The sequence below is a fragment of the Lissotriton helveticus genome, chromosome 3_1, assembly GCF_964261635.1.
Source record: "Lissotriton helveticus chromosome 3_1, aLisHel1.1, whole genome shotgun sequence".
In the NCBI taxonomy this organism is placed as follows: domain Eukaryota; kingdom Metazoa; phylum Chordata; class Amphibia; order Caudata; family Salamandridae; genus Lissotriton; species Lissotriton helveticus.
The window spans coordinates 456,863,460-456,875,665 of record NC_136061.1 but is presented as its reverse complement, the minus strand read 5'-3'; the positions used below and the strand labels follow the sequence as shown (position 1 = coordinate 456,875,665).

General features: G+C 42.3%; 1 protein-coding gene across 1 annotated transcript in view; it reads right to left on the bottom strand.

The window, feature by feature from the left end:
• Nucleotides 1–12,206, bottom strand: part of LOC144822608 (carboxypeptidase O-like) — a 344,789-nt gene that overhangs the window by 264,221 nt on the left and 68,362 nt on the right. Inside the window, exon 5 of the mRNA XM_078680335.1 lies at nucleotides 9,472–9,573. Within this exon, the coding sequence (XP_078536461.1) occupies nucleotides 9,472–9,573 (102 nt within the window). The remainder of the gene's footprint in view (nucleotides 1–9,471; nucleotides 9,574–12,206) is intronic.

Sequence of the window (12,206 nt, the reverse complement as noted above, 5' to 3'; positions counted from 1 at the left end):
TAGAGCCTAGTCATCCGGAACAAGTACTGTGCACCAACCCAGGAAATGACTATGAGCATATTGTTAAAGAATTCAAGGAAGTCTTCTTAGAAAAGCTAGGATTGCTTAAAAACTATCAACATAAAATCAAGTTGAAACACAACGCTAAACCTGTAGTGCACAAAACTAGACCTATTCCCCACTTGATGTGGGAACCGCTAAGGAAAGAACTAAACAGACTAGAAGAATTGAAGATCATTGAACCTGTGGATTGCACAGAATGGGTGCCCCCCATTGTTATTGCCAGGAAGAATAATAGTCAGGACATTAGGATGTGCATCGATCTACGAGACTTGAATAACAGCATCCTAGTTGAAAGACATCCCTTGCCACGCATCTGTGAAATGCTAAGCACCATGGGGAAGGCCACTCATTTCAGTGTGCTGGACCTATCCATGGCGTATCATCAGGTGGAGCTACATCAAGAATACAGAAGGCTCACGTCGTTCACCACCCCTTTGGGAACCTTCATGTTCTCCCGCATGCCGTTTGGGCTAGCATCGACGGCTGCCGTATTTCAAAAAATTATGCAGCGCATCCTTGATGGAATACCTAAGACACTATGCTTCCAGGAGGATGTCCTAATCTATGGTGCCAGCGAAGAGGAGCATGACCATATCCTAAGGCAAGTCCTTTCCAAGTTCAAGGACGCTGGCCTCACCATCAAACAAGAAAAGTGCAAACTAGGGGGCTCATTAGGATGGCGGACGGACTTGCGTCCGTCCGCCACCCTAGAGGAGGAGGGACCGTCCGCAGGGGCAGCGGTGGTCCCTCCGTGCTAATTAGGATGTGACCGCCACCCTGGCGGTCACATCCTGTATTTTTATCATTGCGACGGGTGCTGCTTGAAGCAGCACCCGCCGCAATGTTAAAAAAGTAAGTTGTGCATTTGCATGCACAAAGCGGCAGGCACCTCGCGGTGCCTGCCGCTTTGTGCAGGCAAATGCAGGGGGGTACCATAGGTACCCCCCATGTGCACCCCCACCCCCCTTCACCCCTGGGGGCCCGCAACAGGCCCCCAAACACAAATCCGTATGCCTTTACACGGCGGAAATGCCGCCGTGTAAAGGCATCTTTCCGCTGTCATCCTAATATGGCTGGCGGTGTCTGATAGACACCGCCAGCCATGTTAATGCTTTTCCGCCGCGGGCGCAATCCGCCCGCGGCGGAAAGGTGGCGGACAGATAGGAAGACCCACCAGCCATCCTAATATGGCGGTGGGTCTTGCAGGGCTCCCCGGCGGATTTCCCGCATCCTCCGGGCCGGCGGTGGCTTCCGCCGGCCCGGTGGATGCGGGAAATCCGCCATCATAATCGGCCCCTAGGTGTGGAATCTGTGGAGTATCTGGGACATTGTATCTCCAGAGATGGGTTCAAACCAAAGTTCTGCCTGGTTGAGGCCGTAAAGGAAGCTCCTGCACCGACCAACAAGGAAGAACTAAAATCATTCCTAGGTCTGGCAGAATATATGGCAAAATACGTCAATCATTTTGCCGAGCTCACTGCTAACCTAAGAGAACTAACTAAAAGAAATGTTCCATTTCAATGGCTGGAAGGACATCAACGCACATTTTCAGAAGTAAAAAAGAGAGCATAATTTCTGCCCCATATCTGTGCAATTTCGAACATAACAGAAAAAACATCCTCACCACAGATGCAAGCGGGAAAGGGTTGGGGGCAACTCTGTCACAAGTGATTGATGGCAAAGAGAGAATTGTGGCATTTGCCTCACGTACATTAAGCAAAGCTGAATTGAACTACTCAGTGGTGGAAAGAGAAGCTTTGGCTTGCTTTTGGGGGGTAAAACACTTTAAATTTTTCTTATGGGGCATACAATTTTGCATACGCACCGATCACAAGCCCTTGGTTTTCATGTTCAATCCCAAGAACAACTCTTGTAACACCCCACGCATAGCTAAGTGGATTTTGGGGTTGGAAGGGTTTTGCTGTACCAGAAACACAAAATTCTGCTGCAGATTTCCTTTCAAGGAGCCCCCTCAATAAAGAAGAACAATTTGATGTAGGCGAATACGCTATCTTTCAAATAGACCTATCAACAATTTCTTCAAAAGAATGGTTAGACCACATGAGCTCTGATAGCACAATGACACAACTCAAGTCATACACTTTACAGGGGCGGCCAGAGTCTCAGGAACAATTGAACACTGACACAAGGAAATTTTGGGAAGTACGTAATGAACTTTTCATAGACAAAGGACTATTGTTTAGAAAGGATAAAATAATTCCTCCTGAAGCGATAAGAAACAAGATTATAGACCTGGTACAAGAAGGTCATTTGGGCAGAAGCTTAACTAAGGCAAAGTTACGCGAAAGCTACTGGTGCCCCAACATGGACACGTTAGTAGAAGAAAAAGTAAAGCATTGCCAAGCATGCGGTAATAGTGACGAATCCAAAATACCCAGAAAGGTCCCAATTTTCCCGCTTCCCATACAGAGCAAACCATGGGAAAAGATCGCTCGCGACATAATTGGTCCACTAAATCTACCGAGAGTGCTTAAGAAATTTGCCATAGTCCTAATAGAATACCACTCATTACATTGGACGGTTGTTAAAATGGTTAACCAAATAACCACCGCCACAGTCATTCAGTTTCTAAGAGACACCTTTGCTACAGAAGGCATTCCTGCCTCCATTGTCACCGTTAGCACGTCCTATTTGATTGGAAATTATTAGACTGGATTTATTTCTGGATTTCGGCTGTATTATAATACCCATTACCTAGCTGGAACAACTTATGTAAAGTGATGGAAATAACGGGATTTCTAAAAGAGGTCACCAGGTCAATAAGTAACTTTGAATGGCAGGGTCCAGGACCCCATCAAGATCACTAGAGGCACCAGGGAGGGGTGTCAGTCCCCTTGGACCATCTCTTTTTGCCCTGTTTAATGGGGCTTCGACTTGTTTTCTGAATGACATTAGTGAGTGAACGTAGCGATTCCGGGAGCATCAAAACTCAAACTATAAGTGGATTATTTGACGCTATTTTTGTCACCTGAGAGGATGGTGCTTCATGAGCTGTTTGAAATCTTTAATACGTTCTCAAAAAGTAAATATATCTAAAACTGAAATGCTTATTTTTATTATAGGTGCCAATGTCTCACCTCAATTTTTGCAGACTGCATACCAGCGGAAGCCAGTCAGATATATGGGAATTAGAGTATCTGAGAAATTCGAACATACTTATGGACTACATTAATGCCCCTCAATCACTAAAATCCAAAGTATGATGGATAGGTGAGGTAATATACCAATTTCTATTGCGAATCTTACCTCTGTTATACTTCTTTTTTACATCAGTCTCATGTGTACTGCATAGTAATTGTTTGCAAAGATTGAACGCTTTGATTAGTACTTTTATTTGAAACAAGTACAATAGGACAATACGTTTTAAGAAACTGATTCTGCCAACCCAGGAAGGCGCGATATCCCTTGCAAATTTGAGAACGTATTATTTAGCTGTTTATTTAAAAGCGACAGGTATTATAATTCTGACAAACGTAAACATTTTGATAATTTTTTCTTAGTAGCTATGTGTGATGGAATTTTTCCATTGCCCAGATCCTACCCTTCCCAAAGTAAAAAAAATGATACCGCACTCTGGTATCATTTGAACTCAAGCAGAGACAGCTGTTTCAATAGTTGCAGATTCCTAATATTCACAAAGAAACCCCTATTAAAGGCTTTTGCCCTGATGATCTGGTAAAAGAAGTGTCCAGATTTGAGAAGTGCCATTTAGGGAAAGCTGAAGATTGGCTGATAAAAGAAGCTCTAAGCCCTTAGGAAGCGGAGCAATCCAGACTCTCCGGCAGCTTGGGTCCAAAATAAATTGCCATATTTACAAATCATTTCCGTTTTCAAGAAATATTAACCACTGCAAATCAAAACAACTAGAGAATTAACACGTTTTATTTTATTCCAGTAGAAAGCCAAGAAATCAGAGTCAATGTGTATATAGGTTGCAGTCTCAAGGGAGTAATTTTAAGGACCAGTTTCAATAGATTCAAAGCAAATGGTTAAAAGAGAGTAGTGGTTGGAAGTTTCCCATCTCAGCTCTAAACCATTGAGGTTGGAAAAAAAACCTCTATGTTCAGTGGATGGTGTACTGTACTCCCTTATTAATACATAAATGGATTTCAAGCATTCCTAATGTCCAAGAAGTTTGGAACCTCGTAGCTGGATCCACATCATTTGGGAATGCGACAGTCTAAAAGGAATTTGGGGAAGGATTGTGAGTTGCATGTGGACTTCTCTTGGGGCAGAGTATGTAATTGGCCTAAACTCGATTCTTTTGGACTGCTCTAAGCAATTAGGATTCTGACCAGCTCCAGCATGTAGTTGGTGATTTGTAGTAATGGTACTGGCATGATCAATAATAACCACTTAACCTCCAAAATTGCAGTCATGGATTAAGAAGATAAACAATGTATATTCCAAAGAGTATCTGTATGCAAAGAGGAAGATTACGGGAAGAACGTTTTTTAAAATTTAGAAATAGGCCAAACCTTTTTTAGCTAAATGAACTAATGTGCCTAGGGGGTAAATAATGCAGATGTCAAAAAGTGCTTGTAAAGAGAGAGGGTTGGGATGGGTAGGGAGGGTGTCAAGAATTTTGCGAAATGTATTTAACACAATGCATGAGATATGTAGACTGAACTTTGGATTGCACTTTAATGAATTTAGTGTAAGGTTTATTCTTTAGAATTACTATTTTTAGTAGGTTTTGTAATTCATTTGCATTATGGATTTATATAGGCTATATAACATATTTAAACTGTGAAATTTCACTTGATCTTTTATGCTGGCATGAGATGCATTCTCTTTTGCGAGTGTACAACAAATTGCATTGTCCTTCTCTGGATTTCCAAAATAAACAACCAGATCAATAAACAGCAGAATGAATGAATGAATACATTTTGTATTGCATAATTACTTAAAATCATTGCAAATTGCATCACAGTATCAAAAAGTAGGAATTAAAACAGGTCTGACACCTTTTGTAAACAGGAATATTTGGTCTAAAAAACGTGGCATATAATTACAATAACAAATTGTCCACACCCTTTTTATAATCAGATTGTGCTCTGTGGCCTCCAGACCTCTTACTGACCCAGCTTTACCGAGTACGTCCCGCGTATTAGGTTCTGAATCTCAGTAGTTTCGGCCATACAGTTTGCATCTGGCTTATTTTCATTTAAGTCCCTTCGAGCTATACTCATGAATTTGCCAAATTTGGCCTGCTCTGAATGCACTGAGCAGGACATGAGAAAGGCAACTGCATCAGCGCATTTTCTGACCCCATGCCTTAAAAACATTGGTTTTAGCATCTTCTAGAGGTTTTGGAGTACCGCGGGGCAGCAACATATTACGTGTGCCAATGATTCTGCACTGCAGTTACACAGCCTACATCTGGTTATTTTCATCAGGAATTTCCAGCCAGTATTCAATTATTTTATTGGCAACGGCATGAAATGTGCCTATTGAATCTCTTTCAAGCACTTCTTTCCTAGGGCGCTAGTCATGTATGGCTGGGTGTTGTTTGTCTCATATGATTTCATTAGGCCCGACAACACTCCGATGTCCTTGAATCTGGCTGAGTCATCCTTTCTTAAAACTTGGATGATTTGGTTGTTTAACACCATCTTGACTGCTGCCTATTGGGGCCAGCACGCTGTTGATAGACCCAACTCTGCCACTGCCTCGAGACAAAACTTCTGCCATGGGTTCGGTCCCCCTTCAAATATAATTTTCAGTACTTACTTTAAGGATCCTTTATGGGCTTTTAGTGTCATAAATCAGAATTTTCTCAGGGTGCTCCTACATTCGGTTTTTTTGCTGTACCTGGCCAAACTCTATTTGGATCAAGGAATTTTGTGTGTATTTGGGAAGTCCGAACTAGGATTTTTCCATGATCTTTTCCATCTTCCCTGGGAATGCTTGTGATGCTTACCCAGCGACTGCGAGCAGTTTAGATTTTGTCACTCTCCTTATAGGTTCCATAGTTGGGCTGTATAATTGCCCCGTAGCTTGCACAATGCAAGATGCATAGATGGTGGCTTTTATTTTGTCTGGCGTCTTAGCTTGGTGCATGGTTGCCTTTCCTTTATTATTTAACCATGCTCCTAGATAGTGGTATGATCTATATGTTGCTATGTTGGTGCTAACCAGCCTCCACTTTAAAAGCACTTTTTTCGGGTATTGTCCAAAAACCATCAGTACACCTCTGTCATGTCTCCCCCTGAAGCACTGCCTCGAATTATGCTATCCCTACCACCCCCACTATATTTTTACACCTCTGCCAAAACGTGGCCTCCCTCAAGAAATCCAAAAAAGACCTTCTTCAAGGATATTTTCTGCAAAGCATTCTCAGGTGCTCAGATGAGCTGCTGGTTGTCAGGACTACTGAGTGGTGTGGCTCACTGTATAGAGGCGGCAGACCCGGAAGCAGAGGTTGGCCCGGGACCAGGGTTTGATTCCCGACGCGGCAGGGTCTTGGGCCAAGGTCAGCGGACTCGATAATTCTCGCCTCGGTGCCTACTCTAACCATGGGTCCCACTCAGCAACTCTGGGCAATAGCTTGCTTAATCTCCACTAACGGCCCCATCAGTGCCGGGGATGCTTGTCTTCACCTTGGAGATTCCCAGGAGGGACCATCTCACAGGGAAAGCCAGGATGGGTTCCCCGGCGGTATACAGCGCCGGGACGCCCCTTTGCTGGGGCAGCTGTGCGCTTTACAAGTATACGACATTTAACATTTACTCTTTTGAATCTCACAACCTATGTGCTACCTTTCTACTAATGCTGATTACACCCCTGCTGACCTTGGAGTGCATCTACCCTCAATGTCAATGCTCTAACACCCCGTTTTTTAGTACTGAGCATCTTTGCTCATAATCAGACCTCCTCTTCTATCCTAAGCTCTCAGTGCCACCTCTGCTGACACACGGAGCCCACAAGCTGGCTCTCTGAAACCCTGGCAACCCTCTTTGGCTCCTCCTATGCTAGCCATTTAGCCTTCCCTTTGCTAGATTTTGAACTCCGCCACCAACTTCACCCATAAGAGCTCCCTTCAGCCCTTCAGGCAGCTTTCAGACTCCTCAACCCTTAAACTTACTGCACTACTTACTTTGTGAAAGAATTAGTGCTGGTCCCTAACGATCTAGCCAGAAGCCCACAGCTGGTGTTATTAAATGCCGGCACACCGATTACCAGAGCTGAGTAGTTTTTATCCCACCTCGTGTCTCTTTATTCCGATGCCAGACACTCCATGCCTCTTTCTCTCTCTTTTGCAGGTTCCTGTCTTCTCCCCTTGTGATGGTATTTCCGTCTATCTCTTCCTTAGTATTTCGGCTTTGTGTGATTTTCCCTTCTCTTGCTCTTGAGAAATGTTTGACGGGGAAAAATAAGTGCCGGTCACCATAAATGAGTGCCTGTGGCCACCACCAGCAACCACCGGCTCAAATTAAGCACTGCTATCCACCACTGAATCCACACACTCCTCTGTTGCTACTTTACAAGCTTTGAGTTTGAGCCTGTAATTCCAATGTAGAAAGCAAAATAACAAATCTCCTGGCACCATCATTTCACATCAAGTCCCAGAGAGACCACCCCCACCCACCAGATCTACCGTCCACAGCCATCTTCTTCACAGTCTATATCTGGCCAAAAGCAAGCTTGTCCAAGTCTGTCTGCACCCTGGTTGGGTCCAGGGATGCAAATACTGTCTGCACAATCTCTGAACATGCACAGAGATAAGCAAATAATTCCTTCTCTCGCTAAGTTTGCAACCCATGTTCTATCACACCTAATTACCTTCTTACTCTCCCTGCTCCCTAACTATATTTATTAGGCAGGGCGCTTAAACACAACTTCCCCATACAACTACTTATACACTCTCCTTAATGACAGCCCATTACCGAAGCATGGTCTTAAAATTCATGATCTTAGTACAGATTAAAATCTTGATAGTTTATTCATTGACTAAACTTGGCTCAAAGAACTCTTGGGCCTTGAGTTAGCAAGTGCCATTCCACCAGACTATCATATACTCTGACGCGGCCGTTCTCTGCGTCGATGACATGGCACCGAAGCTTTTATAGAGATACCCTTAACTTTACTCCTTTCACGATTGGTAACTATGATCACGCTACACACCTATGTGATATTATGTACTTTTTATGTGTGCGTTTCGCTTTACTTACTTTAATTACCTCACTCGCAGCCCAATGCAGTGTATTAAAATCTTTCAGGTCTTACAAAAACCTTTATAATCTACGTTTTAGATATCCTTCCATTACTTTGCCTATGCTCAGAATAGGTAATAGTATTTAGTGATCTAAATGTCTGCATTGACGATCCAGCTTTTAATCATTCATGAATCCTCATCTCTAGTTGTCGCTCCTTTGAACTTCACCAATTAGTAACGAGCCACACCCATTAAGCCTGCCATACCTTAGGTATACTTTTTTCTCAACCTGCTATGACGAATTTTAAGAAACCACCTTAATCATTTTCTGGTCTGTTCACAGAGCAATATTATTTAACATGAATTATAATTAGCCCACATTTACATTTGATCTAAGCGACCTTCTGCCATGCTCAGCTCTGATGCCCTTCCTTACTCGTTTGCCCAGACTACTCCTTCTTTTAATCAGGACAACACCAACAACAATAACTCTTTTAACAACTGGATTACAGCAGCTATTGACTCCACTATTCCAAGAAAGCTTAGCAAATTCCATGCAGGTCCCACCCTGGACCTTGATGTACCGCATAAATAGCAGCAGCTAAAAGACATTGCAAATCTTTTTAAGTGCTTTAAAAATTTGAACCATACTTACACTATTATGTGGATGACACCCAACTCATCATCCCTCTGCTGGAGTCTCAGTATTTCTTCTAAGCACAATTCAAAGTTTATATGAAGGCCATGGTCTTCTGTATGGGTCTCTACAGGACCGCAACACACTTTGCTGTAATCCTTGCAAAACTGAAGTCCTAGTCTTATGGAAGAGCTCTGCTTGGTCTCATGAATGGTGGCCAGAATCACTAGGTCCCCCCCACCCCTCCCACCAATTCAGCAGATAATCTTGGGGTAACATTTGACACCCCAACTGTCTTTCTTGTATTTGTACTTGTATATGTATGATGCATAGAATATACCCAATCTGGGGTACTTTTGGTAACAGAACTCAATACATAGTACAAAGACAACAAAACTTAAAAATGCTATACACTATTTAAGAGTGTGGAAATACTGGTGTTAATGTACTACACAGTATCACAGTATGCAATATGTATGAATTAATAACTACATTGGGATGAGCCTAGAGCATCTGAGGGAGGAGTTATTCATTCATAGATCGACATCCTGGCTGCTATGCATCACTGAGTCCTTAGCTAGAGTTCACTCACCTTGAGATAGAATATGGGCCTTGACTCATATGTTGATCCCAGATAATGCATGCTCACAACATCTGTGTGCTTCTCTACTATTAGGCTCATCCAGTCATAAATCTGCCAGAGGAGGAACAAGTACATCAGATCAGAGATAAACCTTCTTGGTCTTGAAACAATACACATTTGAAGGAGAAACAACCACTCAACAGTCTTAGCCAATACTGGTATCATTTTGAATTTGATTGTTAACAGGGGCATATTGGAATCAATTTTAATCAAAACCATCATTTTTATAATAAATAATCATTGCCAGCTTTGTGAGCTAGAATGTAAGCTGCTTAGGTCAGAGCTCAGTAAGGGGGTTGTTGACTAGTGGTTGCACATGTGTTTGTGTGGTGCAACACCAGTAGGCTTCAAAACACTTTTAATAGCTTTGGACCACATGCAAAACTCTAATTAAAAAAAATGCCTCTTATTTAGTGAATGTTGTATCAATTAATATGATAGTCTGAATGGAAATATCAAATGGCCGTAGCAATCTTGCGAGAGTATAGTAGCTTCCTTCATGCTATATGAGAGAATGGGTCTGGTTTAAGCTTAAGCCTCTAATTCACCCTCAATGCTATCTTTATGGAAAATATCATTCTGCCTGTGTATTCTACTTCAGATCGAGCTCATCTATCAGAAATCAGTTTCTTCCACCGCCACACCTCCTCTCACACGCACTATTTCCGACTTTAACTAAGTCTTGACGAGGACGGATTCACTGAAATAATGTTAACATCTTTAACATCGGGGTGTGTATTGCTGCTTACATAATCTGAGCCGGGCTAGGAAGCAACAGGAGCGGGGCACTGTACAAGACACCATGGAAAGGACCATTCAGGATTGAATACAGAAGGCTGACAGCAAAGGCTAGGAAGAGAGAAACTTTTTTTTGTCAACATATTTTATTGAAAATATAGGTATAGTGTACATCCGTACTATAGGAACAGTATTTCGCACAATGTGATCATATAGTACAAGAAAACGGTCTGTTTGATTTCTGCAATAGAAGGTTGCATAAGTAGCCATCATTCATACAGAACAGAGAGGTCGTACTGCAATTAAGTGTATTATACAGGGGCATCATTAGTCAGAACAGGGAAACTCCTTTACCCCGCATGCGTTACTCCACAGTGCTATTACCCCGCAGTCTTTACACCGCAAAATATTTTACAATGCAGGGCTTTACACAGAAAACTATTACAACTCATTTCCCAAAGTAACGCCACAGTGGAGTTAGAATAGTAATTTGCTTTGTAATATGGAATGCGTTTTAATAGTTTGGAGTGTAAAGCTCTGCGTTGTAAAATATTTTGTGGTGTAAAAACTGCGGGGTAATGGCTCTGCGGAGTAACACATGAAGGGTAAAATGTCGTATTGCTGTAGTTGCCCATTTGAATACCAGTGGCCAACTGTGTTCATACCCCTTCTTGCTCAATCGAATATGCCGGTCATTCCACCTTTTTAAGGGAGGTGCAATCAGGTCATCAAAGGAAGCTCTTTGCGTATTAGAGTTTCCTCCCTGCACGTTGAATCACGTGAGTCCATGCGAGGCTATTGGGCAATGGTCCCTCTGTGCCTTCTCAGTGTTGGGGTTGTGGCGTGAGCAGTATGGCCAACAGGGTGGAGTTCTCCGAGACGTACCTTGATCCATCCCCTGGCCCACTGGCTAACCTTAAACCTAGAGTCGCAATAGATGACACAGATTTAGTGCATTTAATGAAAATAAGGATTTAGTGAAGATATAGAATGTTATCTTTGTTACACGGTGAGGTTGCACACCCACACCATACAATAAACCATTTTCTTACAAAAAATGAAATGGGGAAAAACATCCAAGGTGAGCTAAATAGGAGGACCTGTCCTAACTTTCAAACCTAACTATAGTTAGTATAAGGGGCTTTCTGGAGAACATTACTCTCCTCTTCATGTTAAAAAAATAATTCTTTTAAAACACATTTCATACCTCCTTTTATCAATCCTTATATACCCCAGGTAACCAAATAGACCTAGATAAGATATCCTCTTTTTTAGAGAAGGTGAATCTTCTGCGTCTTTCTGATGATGGTAGAGCTCTGCTTGAAGGTGAAATCACAGGAGATGAGATTTCTAAAGCTATTGCTGCTCTGCCTTATCATAAAGCTCCTGGGGAAGATGGCTTCTCTGCTGAATTTTATAGATGATTAAAGACAAAAGTGGTTCCGTCGGGTGAATCAATTGCTTTTACACGAAGGCTAAGGTTAGCTCATCACACAGAATAACACATTTAAAGAAAAACCAAATTTTTAAGAGAAAACAAATTGTTTAAAAGGAAACGAATTATAAGAGAAAACCTCTCTGACAACAAAATAAAATTCAAAGTATTTTTATGAAGAACAAAGTCACATTAAAACACCGGAATTACTTCATTCCATTTCAATTTCAACTATAAGTGAAGAAGTGACTGTTGGTGAACAAGGTGAATAGTGCAACAATTTTAGTGACACTTATTTACAGGTATTTACAAAATTTATACATGAAACAATGGGCAAGGGGAAATGGTTTGGCGGTCAGAGTTCTGAGTTAATACTCCAAGGATACAGATGGTGACTGTGCCTGTTCCTGGAGAGTTCTTGACCAATATAAAGCGTCGACGTTTCGATCCTAGTGTGCCCCGATTGGTGGTCACGCGGATCTTTATCAAGACAGGGGGGGTCACATGGGGA